The following is a 22,382-nucleotide window of genomic DNA, read 5'->3' as shown; positions in this document are numbered from 1 at the left end:
ATTTCATAAATAGCTAGCAATTTTATTTATGCATTTAATTAATTAATTTAGGAGGTTTTGGGAAGGTTACACCTGGAGGTGCTCAGAGCTTGCTCTTGACTCTGGGCTTTAAGATCACTCCTGGCAGTGCTCAGAGGACCATATGCTGTACCGGGGACTGAAGAACGGCCAGCTGTAGGTAAGGCAAGTGCATTAACCCCTGCGCTATCTCTCAGGCCCTCCTTCTATATTTCTATTTCTCTATGGTTGGCAAATCTTATTTAAAAAACAGTGTATGTGTGTGTTTGTACTGGGAATCAAACTTAGGGCCTCCTACATGTGAAGCTTGTGCTCTAATATTGAGCCACACCCCAGGTTCTTAATATTTTCCACATGCCATTTCTTTTTCAAAAAAATCTTTTATACTTTAGGAAGTTACAACAGTATCAAAATATACAGTATTGATATACAAAAATTACTATACCTCACTACCACCAAGTGTCCACAGCTCTCTGCCATGTCCCTATTTCTCTTCTAGTCTGTTCATTTTTCCTCTGTTCCTCCACTGTGTGGTTTTTCCAATTTCTTCTAAGTTCTTAATTTGACTCTAAATTCCACAGATGAGTGAGATCTTGACATCTCTAATATCTGTCCTCCTCCCTCTTATTCATTTCACTTATCAAGATACCCTCCCATTCCATCCATGTTGAAGCGAACTACATGACTTCATCTTTTCTTTACAGCAGCATCTATTCCAGTTGTACATACCTTAGAGTTCTTGGCCCATTCAACTTTTGGGTTGTTTCCTTATCCTGGTGATTATAGTAAGTGCTGTAATGAACTTAGGTATGCATATATCCTTTCAAATTAATGCTTTTGTGTTCTGAGGTTTGAAGCCACAAAGTGAAATCATTCGGTCACAGGAGTTCAAGTCTTATACTTCTGAAAAATCTGCACATTTCTTCCATATAAGGTGACCCAGAAAACAATGCCTCATTGTCACCAACAGAGAAAGATGGTTTCTCTCTACCACATTTTTGCTATCACTGGCTGTTTTCAATATTTTTGTTACGCCCCATTTTCATTACTGAGATTACACCTTACTATTTTTCTATTTCCCTAAAAATAAGAGATAATGAACAATTTTTCATATGTCTACTAGCCATCTGTATGCCTTCAAGGAGGTGTCTGTTCTTATATTCTTATCACTTTTGGATAGAGTTATTAGATTTTCTGCTGTTAAGCTTTGTGAGAAGCAGCTGGTCATTTATGAGTTTAAATAATTAGATCCCAAAGAAAATATAAATCAAGCCCTTTGATGGTGTTAATATAGTCACCCTAAAACTATAATACAGGAGTTGGATTATTAGATAGGAGAACTTTTTATTGCCGTGGAGGTGACACTCAGTAGTGGGTCATTCAATGCCAGGGATAAAACCCTGGGCCTCACACACAAAAGATATGTGCTCTACCAATCAAACCACATCCATAGCCCCTAGAAGTAAGATATTTTATAATATTTATCTCTTCACTTCAGACTAGTTTTTGCGTGTTTTGGTTTCTAGGCCATACTCAATTGTTCTCAAGGCTCACTCCTGCCTCTGTGCTCAGGGATCACTCACTCCTGACAGTGCTCTGGAGACCATATGCCATGTTGGGGATCTCAACTGGGTTGCCCAATTTCAAGGCAAGTGCCTTAACCCCAATACTATTTTGTAGGCCCAAACTCCTGAAGGTTTGATCAAACTGCTGACTTTTTAAGTACTTAAAAGATAGTTCAAAGAGCTGGAGTCTAGGCTTTGTGTGAAGAAGGCCTGGATTTGATCCCTGGCACCACACGGTCCCTGAGCACTGCCATGAAAAAGCCTCTAGCACAGAGCTGGGGAGTGGCTTTGGAGCACTGCTGGATGAGGACACAAAAAATCAACAAGAGGTATTAACTTTTTAAATGTTAATAAGGGCATGCTGACAGTCCATGAACAGTAGTGAAGGGATTAAGGCACTTACTGTCCATGCAACCAACCCTGGTTCTATCCATGGCACAACAACAGGGTCCCCCAAGCACTGCCAGGAGTGATCTCTGAGTATAGAGCCAGGAGTAAGGCCTGAACACCCAAGGGTACAGCCCCCAAACAAAAACCCTAAACACTATAGTACAAAACCCACTGTAATTTTAATATATTGATTAATTCTGTTAAATTCATGGCATACACATATAACCATTCTGTGATAAATTGAAAAGGACCAACTGCTGAGTAGATTTTCTCATTATATATTTCAACCGGGCCAAATCTAGATACTTCCTCATAAGGGCCTCTCCCCTGAGTAAGATCCACTAAGAACTGTCAAGTTTTCACCATTTTTAATTAAATAAAACTTCAGTAAATGCTTTTCTCTGGAGAATGTAAAGCAAAGGACCCCTGAGGCTTACCTGGCAGTGTCCGGTTTGAAGGATGATGTGGTTGTGGTTACGAATTCCTTTTGGCTTCCTGTTCTCATAGGAGACGTGGACGCATCCTTTCTAACTCCTATCATTGTCTCTATAGGAACAACAAAGGAAGAAATTTGGGCATTCAAAAAAAGGAAATAAAAAAAATCCAAACTGAGTAACATATTAGATATTTTAGGAAATCCCCAAGAATAAAAGAATGGCAGATGGAAAACTCAGTGAATTGGTGTGGTGTGTAAACAGCAGCAATTACAAAGGTTTTATGTTTAAAATATGTTTTTAAAAGTAATTTGTATGATAGAAGGCTAACCAAAGATTCTGTTTTCAAAGCTGATGGCCTGTCATATTCCTGCTGGTTTTGTTTACTGTGAAACTGCCCAAGAAAGTAAGAGAGACAGTACAGTGGTCAAGGCAGATGCCATGATGTGCAAGGCAGATGCCAGGCAGATGCCACGCCAATCCTGGTTTGATCCCCAGCACCAAGAGTTCCCCTGAGCACCATTTTGGAGGCCCTTCCCAGCCCCTGCAGCTTGTCCCCTCTCCCATGTCAATTAATTTTGTTTTTTGTTCTGGGGTCATACCTGCTAGTGCTCAGAGCTCACTCCTGGCTCTAGCCTCAGGAATCACTCCTGGCAGGGCTCAGAGGATCATATATGTATGACACTGGAGATCAAATTTGGGTCATCTGCATGCAAGGACCACACCATCCCCACTGTACTGTCTCTCTAAACCCAATTATGTTTATTACCTTTATCATATTTTGGGACAACAGTGACATCGGTCAGAAAAATTGTCCATTGAATATGATGTGATCAATTTCATTGTGGAACCATCCACCAGGAGACGCCCACGTCCAATGTTTAGATTCGGCCTTTTGGAACTGTGAGTTACCATGGATGGTCTTGGTCGACATGATGAACTCAGCCAGTCTCTCGCTCTCTTCGTTCCATTTTAGGCCATGGGTCCTGATGTGGAGTTCTTTGGCTGATCTTCTCGGTCCTATCTTGGCATTAAAATCACTGAAAATGATCTTATAGAGGGTGTGGTCTTCTTTATAGAACTTCTCCAGCTTCATGTAGAACTTCTCAATTTCTCCATCATAATTAGATGTTGGTGTGTAGATAACGAAGATAGAAACTGCTGGCAGTGAGCCACATCTATTCAAGTGTAATAGTCAGATTCGGGTTGTAGGCATTTGAATGAATCAATGCTCATGGCCAAGTTCATGTTGACAAGGACACCGACACCTTTGATGTCTCTTTTGTTGTATGTTCTGAGAAACAGTTCTTCTCCAGTGTCGAAAACAGCGTGATGTGATTGATGCCTTCTTGTCTTGGTCAAACCAATGATGTCGTACTTGATCTTTCACACTTGTACCATCAGGTCCTCGATGGATGCATCTGAGGCCAGTGTACGTGTATTGAAAGTACAGACAGTCATTTTTGTTTTTCTTCAGCCTAGTTTAAGCAGCCTAGTTTAAGATTATCCATGACTTCTACTCGGATCTCTTCAATAGCCATGTCCACCTGCCCACATACCAAATTCCGCAGGATCGTTCCCAACGTTCTCCCTTCCAAAATCTGACATGCCATTTCATCCTTCATGCAGCCTAGTTCAGCCTTGAGATTTTATCAGCCTTTCCTTCCTCATCCTTCTTAATGCTGCCGTACTGGTGGCTCTTTCAGGGTCAGGGGAATGAGACCCATTGTATTTACTGGTTTTGGCATATAGAATACGCCACGGATAACTTGCTACACTCTGCTGTGTGGGCAGGATACTCTCAGTAGCTTTCCAGGCTCTCCGAGAGGGATAGAGGTTTATAGGGTGGCCTCTAATCGCCCTTGTAGGTGTTCCCATGGTTCAAACCATATTTGAACCAAATCAAATATGGTGCAGCAATCCTGGAAGATGGGTATTAAGTGTCTTATGATGTGTCCTGAAGCGGCTGCGTGGTCCGGAAAGCATCCTGGTGCGTGGAGGCAGCTGGGTGGTGGAGGTGGTGGAGGTAGTGGAGGTAGTGGAGGTCTGCCGGTGAGGTATTTATCTGGTACTGGTAGGGTGGGTCTTCTGTATGTAATCCCTGAGTCACAGGTGGTTGGTGGAAGCAGACAGGGCAGGGGAGAGTGGGGCTCCTGGTTTTAATCCCTTGGTCATATGTGGTTAGTGAGAGCAGGGAAAGGACCTCTGTTCCCGGGTCCGGGTCCATTGAACCTGGAGTCCAAGGTCTCAGAGTTCCACTTACCTGGTTCTGTGGGGCTTTACTCGTGTGAGTTTTCACTGGACGGTTTTGCCTGACTGATGTGGCTGTTGTCCCAAAATTCCAAACGGGATCGGACAACCGTCTCCTTCATGCAAAATTCTACTTCACAGAGCGGGGAGAAAGGGCTGCAAAGTTTAAGAAGAGAACTCCCAGAACGACCACCAACTGGGAGCTCTTTGGCACTACTGTGGCAACATGGGAAGATGCCATCCTTGACAACATTGATGAGGAATACGATCAACTGGTTCAGCACCTCCCAAGACTGTGTGAGAAACACCAAGAGAGAAATAGCCACAAAAAAAGCCTGTCTTTGAAAACTCTTGAGCTTATTTGCCAAAGTGGTGTGGTGCAAGCCTCAGACAACCGCAAACGAGCTTGCAAAGCAGCGCAGAGAAGTGATAAAGGAAGACCTCAAAGAAAGAAGAGCAGCAGTGCTGGTAGATGCAGCAGAAGCCAGGAAAAGTATTCGTAATGCCTGCCTGTCCTTCACCAATGACAAGACCGAGATGACTGCCCTCCGACGTCCTGATGGATCTATCACATCTTCCAGAAGGGCAATGGAGAAGATTATCCATGACTTCTACTCGGATCTCTTCGATAGCCATGTCCACCTGCCCACATACCAAATTCTGTAGGATGGATATGTCATTCCCAACATTCTCTCCCTTCCAAAATCTGACACGCCATTTTCGTAGGTAAAGAAGCGAACAGCATCTGACCCAGACAAGATCAGACCTGAACACCTGAAGAATCTGCCGTCGGTACTCATCAATACATTGGCTTGGCTCTTCACACACTGTCTGAATGCAAGGTTCCGTCCCAATAGAAAACCAGCAGGACTGTACTACTGTACAAGAAGGGAGACATCCACGACATTGGCAACTATCGCCCAATCTGCCTATTATCATTGACAAGCTGTTCACTCAAGTCATCCTGAATAGGACAGGCAGAACACAAGGTGAAGGACAACCATGCGAGCAAGCAGGGTTCCACAAAGGATTCAGTACAATCGACCATATCCACACGATAACCAAGCTTATTGAGGTTTCTCAAGCGAGTTCAAGATGCCGCTCTATCTAACATTCATTGATTTAAAGAAGGCCTTTGATTCTGTTGAGACTGAAGCAGTCATCGAAGCCCTAGCCAATCAGGACATTCAAACTCAATACATCAGGATACTCCGTGATCTTTATTACGGATTCCCTACTAACATCTCACCATTCTACAAAGAAGTGATCATCCATGTCAAGAGAGGGGTTCAGCAGGGTGATACCATTTCACTGATACTCTTCAGTGCCATCCTCGAGAATGTCATGCGACGACTGGAATGGGAAGGAATGGGAGTGATAATAGACGGTCGGCAACTACACTACCTCTGCTTCGATGATGACATCATTCTAATAACACCAAATATTAGCCAGGCAGCACAAATGCTGCCTGACATCAAACGTATGTGTGGAAAGGTCGGACTGCAGCTGAATCTCATGAAGACAATGTTTATGAGAAACAGTCTCTCTCCTGATGTTCTATTCACTCTCAATGGAATGAACATCTCTGAATGCAACAGTTATGCGTACCTAGGTCGAGAAGTCAACATGATGAATGACCTGGTACCTGAGTTGCGCAGGAGGAAGAGAGTGGCTTGTAATGTCTTCAAAAGCATCGAAGAAATAGCTAAGAGGGTGAAGAACCTCTGGCTCTGGGCACATTCTTCGATTCCACTGTTCTTCCTGCATTAACATACGCCTCAGAGACCTGGGCCCTATGAAAACTGGATGAGAATGCTATTTGGGTCTCCCAAAGAGGAATTGAAAGAGTTATGCTTGGAGTATCATGCTACACTCAAATGAGAGAAAGAATCCAGAGTTCTGAGTTCCATTGGTTGTCAAGAATCAGGGACACTGTCTCGTTTGCCAAGGCGTCGAAAATCAGATGGGTTGGACACATAATGAGATTTGGAGATGACTGCTGGACTAGAGCCATTACTGATTGGATTCCATGGGACATCAAAAGATCGTGTGGCTGCCCACCTACGACATGGTCAGACTTCTTCATCAAGACCCTGAACGATTGGTTTGAGGCTCTTTGTGTTCCTAGAACGAGCAAAAGCCACTGGGCTACACTAGCACGTGACAGGGACGAATGGAGACGTTACTGGCGCCTGCTCAAGCAAATCAATGAGTAATGGGATGTCAAGTGATCAAGTGATCTATCATATTTTTTTTCTCTTCCTTGATAGATTAGAAAATTCTACCATATTCTGTCTACAAACCTCCTAAACTAATTTTTCTCCCCAAATTTTCAAGGCAGAGATCTTACATACTTATCTTTTCTCTTTTTCCTTCATTTCTCCTTCACACCCTGTCATCTCCTTTCTTTTTTCTTTTCTGTTTGCTATGGTTTGAAGCACACAGAAAAGGCTCCACTTATGCAAGGCATGAGCAATGACTGCAGTCATTCATGGGACATAAAAAAAGTAATATGAGACTAATATCCATGGGGAGTATAAACAAGACCCAGGAGGACAGGAGGACTGGTTCATGGATGGACGCTTACCACAAGTGGAATGACAGTCGGGGTGGGGGGGGGAGGCACAGTGAGGAGGGGAGAAAGTGGTTAGAATAGAGAAGGGACCACTGTGACAGTGTTAATTGGAAATGATCACTCTAGACAAGAACTGAGTGCTGAAAGTAGGTAAAGGGATAGACATGATAACCTTTCAGTACCTGAATTGTAAACCAGGAGGAAAGGGGGATTGAAAGGGGGGGGGGGGAGAGAGAGAGAGAGAGAGAGAGAGAGAGAGAGAGAAAGTGCCTGCCATAGAAGCAGGCTGGGGTGGGGTGGGGGGACAGTTGGGGAGGGTGGCAGGGGGAAACTTGGGACATTGGTGTTGGGAAATGCATTAATGGTGAAAGGATGGGTATTGGAATACTCTATGATAATATTCTATGATAACTGTGTATCTCTTATTGATTTAAAAAACCCATTAAAAATGAAAAAAAATTAAAATGACATAAAGGAACACAAGATTTTTTACAATGGTAATGTACTGAAATCCTTGCCAACAACTGTCTTTTTGGGGAAGAGAATAGGGATAAAAAAAAAGATGTGGATACATATTTTCTGGATAGAAAAATATTGTAGTTTTGCTTTCCACTGATTTCTAATCACAGTGTTCTCACTTTTCTCATTTTTCATATTATTTTCAAAACAACACAACATATCCCTGTCTTTTTCTTGGAAGACTATAAGAATCATATTTACAATTTTATTCTGGAAATTGTGGTTCCTGGAAAACTGTTCCCCCAGGCAGTTTAAATGGGTTATTTGGAGAGATTCACCATTTCTTTGAAGAAATGGTCAATATTCAAGTCACATGAATATGGCTTTAATATACTGTGATACCAGACTCTAAAAATGCTATTATTACAGTATTTGACTCTAGACATGGCACAATTTAGGTATGACCAGAGAAAATTAGGCCTAGAAAAGATAAGACTTAAGACTATTAATTAGCATAAGAACAACTGAAATTATGGAATAAAAACAATTCATGGTACTCAAATATATATTATATCAATATTATTGGCCATTATATTGACTGATATTATATCATTATATCAATATTATATCACTCTCTATTACGTAAAGATGTATAGCTGGTCATGTAAAGGTACAACTCAGTCCTGTTTATATATACAACTTTGGAAGCATCAACCCAAACAACGGAAATTTTGAAAGGACTGAGCAAGATAAAGACAATGAGATAGTATGAACAAGCTGGTAGCACTGAAGCACTGTCCTTCCATTGTTCATCGATTTGCTTGAGTGGGCCCAGTAACTTCTCCATTTTTTTGAGACTCGTTGTTACTGTGTTTGGCATATTGAATATGTCACGGGTAGCTTGCCAGGCTTTGCTGTGTGGGCTAGATATTCTTGGTAGCTTGCTGGGTGCTCCGAGGGGGGCAGAGGAATCAAGCCCGGCTCGGCCAAGCCAGCCTAGCCTCTTGCAAGGCAAATGCCCTACCTCTGTGCTATCGTTCCAGCCAAGCTGGCAAAGAATCATAAATAGCACAGGTGGCATAAGAAATAGTAACAGCTAACAGAAAAAGTATGCTTAGTAAGTGCCTGCTACTGTTGGTACCTTTCCCATATATCATATATTCTTTAACAGTTTTGCAACAGCTTCATTGAGATGTAATTTGAATCCCATAAAATCCACCCATCTTAAGGACAGTTTGACAATTACTAGTAAATTCATACAGTTATGAAAGCATGTTACAATCTAGTAAAATTATATCCCCCTGCTACTTCCTTATTTATTTTCAGTGTCCAATCTCAGAATAGTTCCTCAGTGCACAAAGTTCTTTTATGACTGTTTGGAGTCAATCTCTTCCCCTGGTCGGGTCTGCCCCAACCCCCTCTAACTATGTCTCTATAGTTTTGCTTTTTAAAAGGAATTAGTTACATCTGGTCTCATAAAAACCTGCTGTAATAGATAATGTTTTTCATGTTTAATTTACAGATAAGAAAAACAAAACCCATAAAGGGATTTACACCTTTCTCAGAGTTACACAGCTTTAAGTGATGGAGTCAGAATTCAGGCTCATACATTCTGATTTCAGAATTTTCACCATTATGCTGTATTGTCCTAATAAATAACATAAAAAATCTGAGGAATTAAGAAATGGGAACGCTCACATCTGTCTATAGGATTAGAGAGGATCTGATTCAGGAGATGGAATTTTGATAGTAAGAAATAAGGAAAATAGAATTAGCTAAAGCATGAAATTAACTCCTCCCCAAGGCTAAATAGTTAATGTATCCAGGAAATATTTATTGAGAATCACTATGTCCTTATATCCTTCAAATCACTTTTCATGCATTGTCTCATTAATCCCTATGGCAGTCCTTAAATTGTACTATTGTCCTCATTTTAGAGATAAGGAAGCGGGAACTCTGAAAAGGTCAAGCAGCATGTCCAGGATCACATGGCTGGGAAGAACAAGGCTGGGATCTGAATGCAATAAGGGTCTATTTGAGTCTGTACTGCAAAATATTCAACCGCATTTTCGCGGACCTCAAATATGATACAAAATAGCAACAACAATAAGTAAAGTAAAAGTAAAGGCCCTCCCGTTGATCATTGGTGTGCTCAAGCGGGCCCAGTAACATCTCCATTGGAGACTTTGTTGTTACTGTGTCTGGCATATCGAATACTTCACCGGGAGCTTGCCAGGCTCTGCCGTGTGGGCGAGATACTCTCGGTAGCTTGCCGGGCTCTCCAAGAGGGGCGGAGGAATCGAACTTGGGTCGGCCATGTTGGCTGCGTGCAAGGCAAACGCCCTACCACTGTGCTATCACTCCAGCCCAGTAACAACAATAATCAAAAATAAAAAAGCATATTGGTCTTTGGAGTGATAACTCTTGTGGCAGAATTTAGAACAGAGTAGAACAGAGAGAGTGGAGGCTGGTAACACAGTTCATTAATATTGCCCTGGTCAGGGGAGAGTCCAGGGGATTAAAAGGGGAAATGAAAATGGAACTAAGAACAGTTGAGGGTGAGCTGAGAGGGAAGAAGAAAAGCCTGGTAAGATTAAATGCAGGGAGGGCTGGTGTGATAGGGCATTTGCCTTGCACGCGGCCGACCTGGGTTCGATTCTCAGCATTCCATATGGTCCCCCAAGCACCACCGGGAGTAATTCCTGAGTGCATGAGCCAGGAGTAACCCCTGAGAGTCGCTGGGTATGACCCAAAAAGAAAAAAAAAAGATAAATGCAGATGTCTGTTTATTCACTGTCAGTGAAAATACGTGTGTGTGTGTGTGTGTGTGTGTGTGTGTGTGTGTGTGTTTCTGTTTTGATGCTTCTGTCCAAAGATTGGTTGAAACAACTGACATTTAAAGGAAAGGAAGAAATTTTATCAGAGGTTCCAGGAACAATTCTATCCAGGATGTAATGCAGGAACATTTTAGTCCTTTAAAATTTTAGGCACAAATTTGTGTGTGTAGGTGCTCATTCATTTTCATAGATAAAAGGGGGATATTTTTCGTCAAACTCTGAAAGGCTATGAAAAACCACCTAAGGTTAAGAATGACTACTCTAGGAGCCAAATATTCAAACCACAGAGTTAACAGCATTGAAACCAAGAGACCCGAACTTATAACAACCAAACTTAGAGAGGTGCCTGTCAAAAGGGGAAGCTGTGGGGGTTGGGAGGGGTAGGAGGGGTAGGGAGCCTGGGAACACTGGTGGTGTGATCTGTGCTGCAATATTGTATGCCAAAAACTCAAATGAATATTATGTACATATGTAAATCAAGGGCTGGAGTGATAGCACAGTGGGTAGCCAACCCAGGTTTGATTCCTCTGTCCCTCTCAGAGAGCCCGGGAAGTCCTGAGAGTATCCCGCTGGCACAGCAGAGCCTGGCAAGCTCCCCCTGGCCTATTCGATATGCCAAAAACAGAAACAACAGGTCTCACAATGGAGATGCTACTGCTGCCCGCTCGAGCAAATTGATGAACAATGGGATGACAGTGACAGTGATCTCAATTCTCTAAGGTCTATTATGTATTAAAATTCCAGAATTTTACATGCCATATTTCAACTTTTATAAAACTTTGTTTAACATTAAGTATATCAACAATCGCATTGTTAAGTATATCACAAAGCTAAAGGTCCCTTACACACACACACACACACACACACACACACACACACACTCCCACATACACACAAACACAAAGTCATATACATATTTTAAAAATACAAGTCCTGGTAAGTATCATCCATGAGGAAGAGAATTTCATAAACAGGTATGTAATTCTCTTTTGTTTTCTGTTTTGTTTTTGGGCCATGCCCAGCAGTGCTCAGGGATCACTCCTGGCTCTTTGCTCAGGGATCACTCTTGGAGAAGGTCATGAGATCATATGTGGTGCCATGGATTGAACCACTGTAGGCATGTGCAGAGGCAAGCACCCTACCTGCTATACCACCTATCTGGTCCTTTTAAAAAATTTAGGGGGCTTTCCCATTGGTGTTTTGGGGACCTGAGGGCACCTCCCAATGGTTTTCCAATATCTGAACTGATAGTTCAATTCAAGGGACTAAGGATGCAGTTCTGCTCAGGCCCTGAAGTGCCAGGTATCATCTGGGCCTCCACAGTAGTGCTTGGAGACATCAGGGCCACCCCTGGCAGTGCTTTGGGAGAATCTGTGGCTGTACCTGCTGACATCAGAGGACCTGAGCATAGACCTGCTGAGAACAGAACCAAGATTGGCACCATGTAAAGCATGTGCCTTAACCCTCTGCTCTCTGGTCCCAAATATACATGTTTATGTATATATATTATAAAGACATATATATGTGTCTAAATACATTTATGTAACCAAATGTGTACAGATGGTTTTATATACGTAAATGAAACTAACATAATGGATTCTATTATATTTTTATATCTTGATCTTATAAAACACAGATATATATATATATTGTAGAGGTTCTACAGCCATTCAGAAATCAGTATCTTGGGATAAAGGTAACTTCTCAGAGTTCAATGATTAAGAAAACTTTGCTTCTGAGTCCTTTGATCTATTGTGCATCTTAAAAATAGCCAAGTTAGGGGCCAGAAAAATAGTAAAGGATGTAAGGCACCTGCCTCACATAGAGCCAACCCCTGCTTGAATCCCAGGCAGGTACCACATACAGTTCCTTGAACAATGCCGGGAGTGAGTCCTAAGTGTAGAGTCAGGAGTAAGTCCCGAGCATGAGCAGGTGAACACCACCCAACCCCACTCCCTGCCCCTCCTCTAAACAGATGAACTCTGTGATAAGTTTGATTTTATGAATAAACAATAAATGTCAGTATCAAAAACTTTCCATATAAAAAACGGGAAACATCAATAATATTGACCCCTGTCATCCCTGATTGCCATCTCTTCTCACCTCGAGGAGGCAGCTACTCTTCCCATGATCATTCCCCTTTTATTCCTTACAGCTTTACCACTTGTGTACTCATAACAAAAAACATGGTCTAGTTCTGCTGCTTTTGAACTTTTATAAAAATAGAGAAACATATATTCATTTGGAGACTTTTTTTGCTCAATATTTTATCTGTAAGATTTACCTGTGGACATTTATGAAGTAACTTTGTTTTGATACACTGTATTAGACAGTATACTAGCATTTAGAACTTTTAGCTTTTTTCTTGAGTTAAAAATTATTTCCCCTGGGGCTGGAGCAATAGCACAGCGGTAGGGCGTTTGCCTTGCACGCAGCCAGCATGGCCAACCCGAGTTTGATTCCTCCGCCCCTCTCGGAGAGCCGGGCAAGCTACCGAGAGTATCTCACCTGCAAGGCAGAGCCTGGCAAACTCCCCGTGACGTATTCGATATGCCAAACACAGTAACAACAAAGTCTCCAATGGAGACATTACTGGGCCCGCTTGAGCAAATCGATGATCAACGGGAGGGCCTTTACATTACCTACCTTAAAAATTATTTCCCCTGGGGCTGGAGCAATAGTACAGAAGGTAGGGTGTCTTCCTTGCATGTGGCTGACCTGAGTTCGATTCCCAGCATCCCATATGTCCCCTGAGCACTGCCAGGAGTAATTCCTGATGCAGAGCCAGGAGTAACCCCTGAGCATCCCCGGATGTTACCCAAAAAACAAACAAAAAATTCCCTCCCCCGCCTCCTTTTTTTGTAGTTGTGCTGACTAGAGCTCCCATACCCTGGCTGGTAGTGCCGGCACTGGCTCATGCTGGAGGCTGTGCTGTTTTACTTGTTTTGAATGTGGCTTGGGTAGCACTTCCCAGGGGTTGGGGTTGTACACGTTGAACTCACTCACTTCGTGGTGGTATGCTGGAGACTGTGTACTTGTGGTGCTGGGGACCCCAAAGAGCAGTGCTGATGAGAATACAGCTCTTGGCTTACCTGGCCTCAGGCCTGAAGTTAGGTGCTTTTGGCCCCTGAGTTGTACCTACCCGCCCCCCAAATTCTGCTATTGGAAGACATTTCAAATGCTTCTAAATGGGGCTGCAATTTCATTACAGTCTTGGGGCTGTAAGGAAAAAAAATGCTGCAGTGAAAGAGGATGCTAGTTATCCACCCAAATTTGCTGTTTTTCTTTCTGAGAGGTACACGTCTACGTTTTAATTGCAAGTCTCCCACATACTTGAGTGTTTTCAAATGGAAAACTAGTGGACATTCTATGTGTCATACTTCAGACTATAAGAGCCTATCTGAAATACTACTCCATACCTGCAATAATGTGACTTATTAATATCACTGTCATTCAGATGATCAAAGTGTATTTCTCATACATGTTTAGTTTTCATCCACACTTCCCTGCTCACGCTCACAGAAAGATCTGGAATTGAATTGTTCTGACTCTTTAAAGTGTCTATTGTTATGTTAATGAAGATAACTTTGGGAAAACGCCTGAGGATGGTGGCAACAGACCAAGTAATTAGAAAGGGTAGAATTGTCAAAGAAGAGAAACAGAGACAAACTGGAGGTTGAGTTCAGTTGCCAATGGCCAATGACTTAATCCATCACTCTTTCTCCTGACACCCACATAAAATTCCAAGAAAATACGACCAGAGAGTTTTTTGGGCATTTTGGAGATCTGGACAGAATGGATTGCTTGGGAGGGTATAGCAACTCTACCTACTTCCCATATGTCATCCTATGCATCTCTTCCATCTGGCTGTTTTGATTTATATGTTTAGTAAATTCTTTGTAACAGATCAGTGACCTTGTGATTGAATGGATTTCCTGAGTTTTGTGAGTAGGCCTAGCAAATTAAATCACAGCTGAGGAGGAGGTTATGAGAATCTCGCTTTAAAGCGGGTCAGTCTGAGGAGGGGGAAGTGGGGACCTCTAGTCTGCAGTCAATGTTCAGTTTGGGGTTTGCAGCTGAAGCAGAGGTTGTTTTTTGAGAGACAGACTGATGATAGACAGACAATTCTGAGGAGCTGGTGTGAGAATTACACTGATTTCTTGGGTACCCTGCTGGTGTGGGGGAAATATACCTATAATTGTTGGAATTTGGCTTACACATTCTAGAGCATTATCTCCTCGATCTTTCCTGAGTTGCTATGCCAGGCCCAACAAGTAGTTTCTTGTACGGCCTCAGAGTCTAAGTACAAAGGCTTTGTGGATCATCAGCAACTGCCACAGCAATCAACACCAGGCACAGACAAGTTGTATAAAAACAGACAGGGCTGTATTCCAATGCAACTTTGTTTCTAAAAACAAACAGTAGGTTGAATTTGGCCAGGGGCCAAGTTTGTCATCCTTCAAGGTGATCTTGGAAGGCAGAATAAGGCAGAACCATCATTCTTGGGAGTACAGCTGGGGTCAATCCGAACCCTTACCACCCAGCAGAGAGCAACGTGCTTTAAGCCAGGTTTTCTTTTAATCAGTCAAACCGTTACTATATTTCAGCCTATCCTAACTGGATGCAATTGTATGAATGTATTTGTAGGTTAATCATAGTGAGTCTGAAATCCTCTGAAATATTCTGAAATGAAATTGCAGGGATACAGAGTATTTGTCCTTTGTTTTCAGTAACTGATCACAAACTGCTTCCAAAGCTATTAAGTGATTTTTCACTTTGACCAGCACATACACATTCCTGGTATTTTAGCCTTACTGACACAAGAATGATAATAAAAACACAAGTTATCACAATTTGTGGAAGAAAGCAAAGCAATGTTTAGACCAGTGTTTCTCAAAATGGACAATACTGCCCCCTGGAAACCTGGGCAGCAGCAGCAGCCTTGGGTGCTTCGATTTAAAATTTAAAAAAAAAAAAAAAGGAGGCCAAATTAGTACAAAGTAATTAAGTATAAGAAAACAAAAATAATGACAATAATTAAAGGTTGTAGAAATCCTAGTATGTGTGAATTGTTTTCTCAATATGGGTTTGATTTGAATTTCTTTAATGATTAGAATGCTGTATGTAATTTCAAGTACCTATTAATCATTTGTGTCTCTTCTTAAGAGACACATAAATTCTTTTGCCCAGTTTTAATTGGGTTGTCTGACTTTTTGTTATTGAGCTGTAAGTTCTTATATATTCTGGAAATATATACGTAGACTATATGCTACATGATTTGTAAATGTTTATCACTTTTTTTGGGTTGTCTCTTCATACTATTGACAGTGCTCTTTGATACATATAACAAAAATCTTTAATTTTCAAGAAGTTCTATTTATTTTTGCTTGTACTTCTAGTATAATATCTAAAAACCATTGCCTAATCCAAGATTATGAAGTCATGAGGATATACACAAATACATATTTAATATAATTATGTGCAGAAATTTATATTTCTATGAATGCATATGTGTGTGTGTATATATATACATGCACTGTAACACTGTAGCACTGCTGTCCGGTTGTTCATCAATTTGCTTGAGCAGGCACGAGTAACGTCTCCATTGTGAGACTTGTTGTTACTGTTTTTGGCATATCCAATATGCCACGGGGAGCTTGCCAAGCTCTGCCATGCGGGTGGGATATTCTTGGTAGCTTGCCAGGCTCTCCGAAAGGGATGGAAGAATTGAACCTGGGTTGGTTGCATGCAAGGCAAACACCCTACCTGCTGTGCTGTTGCTCTAGTCCATCGTTACTGTGGAGAGGAATGAATGTATATACATATACACACATATATATTTTCCATTATATATATATATATATATATATACACACAGCTATAGGCCAGTACCTCACAGTTTTGATTACTATTGCTTTGTAGTACGCTTTGATGTAAAAATATGACTCTATTTGGAAACATGGTCTTTACTATTATTTTTGTTGGGTTTTGGTTTTTTGGCCAGACCCAGTGTTGCTCAGGGATCACACCTGATGAGACTCAGGGGACCATATGGGATGCTGGGGATTGAACCTGGGTTAGCTGTGTGCAAAGCAAACATCCTACCTGTTGTATTATTGCTCTGACCCTAATTGGGGGACAGGGTCATACGATAGGCTGTAATCCAATTTTTGACTCTTTCCTTAAAAGAAGAGGTAGGCACACTAGAGATACATTTTTATCACGAAACGGCCAGTGATGACTGTGCAACAGCAGCTTACTCATAAGTCAAGGTTAAGGTGTCTGGTGGGGGACTGACCAGAAAGGAACATGAGGGTGCTTTCATGAATATAGCAAAGTACTGTAGTTTAATTAGGTGATAGTCACATGGATAAATATAAACTTTATATACCTCAAAGTTTATCAAAGTGTACATGAAGAGCTGTCCAATCTTAGGGTACATAAAATTAATCTCAATTAGAAAAAAAGAAAACAAACAAACCCCCACAGTTATCTTGACTTGCAAGGCAGTGCCGTTTTTAAGAGCCCACTCATACTGATTTGACATTACCAATGAGTCACAAGGACTTAGAAGGTCAGGCACACACACGTCTCTTAAATCACTAAATCACTGAAGATAATAAAGTACAAAGGTTTGGTTAGATGTAGAAAAATGGGACAAGGACACACACACACACACACAAAATGAATCCATTCAACCAAAAATATAATCAGGTGCATTATAGGAGATGTTGCAGGCAGAGACACTAGAGGACATTGGGAAAAAAACCGGAACCTGGCCCGTCCTTCACGCCCTACCAAGGTCACCAGTTGCCCCCCACGAGCGGCTCTCCGGCACAGCCACGGCCCCAGAAGCACAAGGACTTAATACAGAAATCCAGCAGCTTGGAGCAGAAAAGCGAACGGACTACGCATTAATCCGCGCCATCTTGCCTGCCCGGATGGGAAAGGGTGTTGCCCCATTCGCCCTCTCCTCTCTGGAAAGAAAGATGGCGGCCACATGGGAGCCTTGTGGACAGCAGGTATGAGCCGGGGGTGTGGGGGCGACTAAAACCTCATGGGAAGGGGGGCGTTCCAGTCCGTCCTTCATACCCTACCGAGGTCACCAGTTGTTCCCCATGAGCGGCTCTCCAGCCACAGCCCCAGATGCACAGAAACCAATCTCTTAATTATCTGACTCTCAGTAGAAATACTTGCAGGGTTAATAAATAAAATAGCAGAAATCCAAAACCGCGTGGCCGTGATAGCCATCATTTAATTCTTAGATTCTTAGATAGATAGACATCATTTAATTCTTGAACCCAGCTGTAGAAAGCAAATCATCTCACAATGCTTTTTCAGCATGGCTGATTTGGGGGGGGTAAAGTCTAAATAATAATGGTGCAACTTTTATCAAAACAATGACGCTAGTCAAAGTAGACAGAGTGTTAACTAGAATTCATCTACCCCACAGACATTGGGGGGGGGGTGGGGGTTTATTGGGGTTCTTCGTGGTGAAAAATAAGTATTGGTAAAAGGAAATGTGATTGATATTTGCATGACCGAGACCTAAACCTGAAAGCTTTGTAACTTCTCCCACAGCGATTCAAAAAAAAAAAAAAAGACTGGAACCTAAACTAATCCAAAGTTATGAAGACCTTTGAGGCACAGGACTCATTTGAGGAGACCACCTTAAAGATGCAGAATTCCAGGCCCAGAGCATGGCTGGAGCCCCAGGAGGAGAGGCTCCACTGCTGACAGGACAGCCATGCTAAGAATCACAAAAGGAGTCCACAGCTCCAAGCTCTCCCCCTTGGCAAGCACCCTAGAAACAGATTTGGGGTAGGGGGCATTTTCTCATTCTGGGGAAATGGCCCACATTCACACCTGAGTATTTTAGGGTGCATTTCCCCATTCTAAGGAGACAGCCCCATCTACATGCTGTTTTCCACACTGGAGAAGCCTGTGCTGTGTTCTTTCTCCCTTGAACATAGAGCCCCTCTCATTCTCTCCTTTCACAGTTCTCCAAGAAAATTTCCTCAATAAACTCATTTTACTTCACTCTTTGTCTTTTTCTGAAATTCTTTTATGTGAGATAAGGAGGCCTGGAAAAGCCTGGGTAGAAATAGGGGTTGATTTTCCTGCAAAGAGCAAAGTCATTGCTCAAACCTGTGTTCTGTGGTTCCCTGAGAAATCAGGTGGAACTCAGCACAAGTGGGACCCAGGTGTGGTTTAACATCTGCCTGTGGGCCTGGTCAGAGTACAGTTTGTACTGTTTGGGGGCTCATCACAGGCTTTATCAGTCTTAGATTTCCCACACACTTCCCTGGGTGAGCAAGGTGGGTAGACAGGGGAGCTCAGTAGGTTTCTTTTTACGGCTGTCACCTCTCCCTACCCCCAATTCACATCCCCCCAACCCTAATTCCTAGGATGTGAGTCAGCTCTTCCATAGATCACCTATGTACTTGTTGTGGGCTACAAAGGGCACTCTTGTGATTCTAAGCAGAGGTTCACTTAGGAACCAGGAAATTATTCTTTCACTTCCGATGACTCCATAATCATCTTCCAGTGAAAGAAAAATGTGTTTGGAGATCCCCTCTCTTGGGGAGCCTCAAGTAAGCAATGGTTGCGATAAATGATATAACTTAAAAAAAGAACAACCCCAAAGCAGAATGAAGGGCCTGGTGAATACTACCAGGCAAATCCAAATGTTTTTTTTTTTGGTTGAGTTTCTCTCAAACTAAGTTTTTTGGGGATAAAGGTTGATGGAAAAACAAACAAACAAATTGAACATAGTTTCTAAGTGTTGTAGGGGATTCTAGAATGCCTCAAGAATGGGCATTGCCAACCCCCTGAGATCTAACATTTCAGTTCTGTAACATGTGCTCAATGGCCTGAAAGCTTCGGCTAGTCAGTCAGTGCAACAGCAAAAAAAAAAAAAAAAAGCCTTATCTATGAGGTGTCTTATAAAAAGTAATCAATGATTGCTTCTTTGGAAGAAGAAGGAAGGATTCTTGCAAGCAAGCTGCATGTGATGGACAACACCATCATGCAGGGAGGAGAAAGAGAAATGGAGACAGTATTTCCCAATTTATGTTCTGGACTCAAAATTTAGATTTTCTTAAGTCATGTCTTCCTCGTTCCACTAAGCTAACGAAAGCAACTAAAATAGAATACCTTCAGCGCTGATGATTGAAGAACAATTTAAAGGGTAATTCTGACCGCAAGTATTTTTGTGATCATGAGGCTGTTTCTTGAGACAGAAGTCAGGTCTTTTGTGTATATTTAGTATTAAAAACTGAATACTAAATGGCAAAGAGGACAGAGAAGGCAAAGAAGGACTGGGACTGCAGTCAATGCCCTATGTGGGTGGTCCTCAATGATTCAAGGACAACAGAATAGAAGAATGCAAAATGAAAGCAAAAATATTTACAGTGCAAAAGGTGAGGGGAAGCACATAAGCACGTAAGGAGGCACAAAACGAAGATGTGCCACTTAGGCAATGGGTATTAGTACCCTGGCCTTATGATAGTCAGGGTGCCATGTCCAGGAAGCATACTTTGCAAAGACTGTCTCCCACGAGGTTGGGTATCACAGCAAATGCCAATGCAGTGACTGCCCAGAGTTGTCATCTGCATACGGCAACTTTCCAATAAGCAGAGTGATTCACAGAGGCAACCAACATGGTGTTTCATAATCCCTCAGGCTCCTTTGTAACATGGTTTTTCTAATGGCTTCACCGTAAAAGAAAATACAAGAGAATCTTCTTAATGAGCTGGAGAGACATTTATGTGATTATTTTCACTCTTTCTTAAAACTTCTTAAAAAGTCCTATTTTTTTTCCACTGCAAAACTACAACTTCCCCTGACACCAGCACCCATCCTCTGCCCCCCTTCCCCTACTCCCAAAAGGAAGGACAAAAAAACTAATGAAAAAAAAATAAAAACCATGAGTGAAAACTGTTCCTGAAAACTTTGCAGAACTGTAACAGCTTTCTCTCGGTTAAATTGATTGGTATAGCAACATTATAAAATGACTATTAGGATTCATTGTGCACAACAGAAAGTGCTGAAATGTCAGCAGACTATACAGCAGAAAGTAATGGGTTCTGAACCCCTGTTAGTCAAAAATGATTTTGCTTCAAATTAGAAATTGATTTTTTTTGGACACAAGCCCTTTCCAGGCTTCCGGCTTCTGTAGCTTGGCCTGGGAGAGATTAACCTCCACCATTGCAAGGGCTGGCCTGATGATACCTTCCTCAAAGTGCCTTTTCAATTGCAGCTTTCTAATGTGGGCTGTGGTCTTAACCAATAACACAAGTTATTTGTCCCTCTGCTATTACACCGTATTTTTCTCATTTTGCCATTTTATTTTTGTGCTGACACACAACACAAATTTGTTGACAAGTAAGAGAAGACTATGTTATGCCTTACAATGTATCCCCCATACCAATTTTGGCTGGTTCTTCGCTCTCAAAATGCAATGACTAGGAATAATGGAACCAAGGAAGAGTTTCCTGTGACTAAAGGACTAACAGACAACCACAAAGATTCGGCCACACATAGTAAGTCTCCTCGAACTGTTTTGTTTCTGTACCAGAAACAAAGAGATATTTAACAAAGAAAAAAGTAAAAAGTAAAGGCCCTCCCGTTGATCATCGATTTGCTCGAGCAGGCCCAGTAACGTCTCCATTGGAGACTTTATTGTTACTGTGTTTGGCATATTGAATACGTCACGGGGAGCTTGCCAGGCTCTGCCGTGCGGGCGAGATACTCTCGGTAGCTTGCCGGGCTCTCCGAGAGGGGCGGAGGAATCGAACTCGGGTTGGCCATGTTGGCTGCGTGCAAGGCAAACACCCTACCGCTGTGCTATTGCTCCAGCCCAACAAAGAAAAAAATGAAGTAAAAATATAATGATTGTGTTTTACATTGTCCTGAAATAATGAAGGGCTGCAGAACTTTATGCTGAACAAAACAAATTTTTCATTTTGTTTCAAAATGTGGATAGTCTCCCTTATGAATTTTGGACAGATTATCCTCTCTCAATTAAATAATTTCCAAGAGAGAATTTCTAGATTAATAACGATTAATAGCAAAACCAAGGAGCTGGCAACTGATAAGGAAAGGCATGGAGATCATTCTTAGATACTTGCTAGATAATCTCATAAGGAACAACCAATTCTCAAATAAGTAAATATTTCAAGAGTGTCTAGAGAGATTATGATAAATAACACCCAAATTAGAGAGGTGGTAGCCCAATTCAAATAGAAGCAGTAACATGGAAATCAGGGCAAACAGTTATAAGCAGAAAAGTGCTTGGAAAGAGTGTGAACAGAAGGGCACTTAAGACTATTTTTTGGTCCTTTGTTTCCAGTACACATCTTCTGTCTAACTCAGCTCAGACATGTGCAGTAAGCTCCAATGTCCTTCCCCTTAATGATTCCAGGAGACATTAAGCCAAAAGTCACTTCAGAAACAATAGGGAAACACAATGAAATCCCACAGTGAAATGTGACTGTTTAACTTAACATTTTACAGTTATTTATAATTGATTTCTTTTAAAATACCAGTGGCATATAAAATATGAAGGATTACTGACACTTAAAAGACTGCTAGGCAACATGCTTCAGACTTATGACATTTTGTTTTAGTAAAAATGTACAATTAACCATGACTTTCCCATCCATCCCATACTTTCAATTAATTGAGAATTAATTGGAGTTGTTCGAGTTTTCTTTCCCATAGAGATTTATGTTCAATTTCTTGTCTTCTTTACTCAATCTGAATGTTATTTTTCTGTCTATGATCTTACTTACTGCTGAAAAATTCTTAGTTTGCGCCTTGCAAAAAGAAGGGCAAGTGGAACAGCTTCTCA

General features: G+C 41.7%; 1 protein-coding gene across 1 annotated transcript in view; it reads right to left on the bottom strand.

Moving 5' to 3' along the window:
- KIAA1328 (KIAA1328 ortholog) overlaps positions 1–22,382 on the bottom strand; it is a 347,137-nt gene that overhangs the window by 51,229 nt on the left and 273,526 nt on the right. Inside the window, exon 10 of the mRNA XM_056138132.1 lies at positions 2,411–2,519. Coding sequence (XP_055994107.1) covers positions 2,411–2,519 — 109 coding nt within the window. The remainder of the gene's footprint in view (positions 1–2,410; positions 2,520–22,382) is intronic.

The sequence above is a fragment of the Sorex fumeus genome, unplaced genomic scaffold, assembly GCF_029834395.1.
Source record: "Sorex fumeus unplaced genomic scaffold, SorFum_2.1 ptg000128l, whole genome shotgun sequence".
Lineage (NCBI taxonomy): Eukaryota > Metazoa > Chordata > Mammalia > Eulipotyphla > Soricidae > Sorex > Sorex fumeus.
The sequence above is the reverse complement of the archived record's forward strand: the minus strand, read 5'-3'. Positions and strand labels throughout refer to the sequence as shown.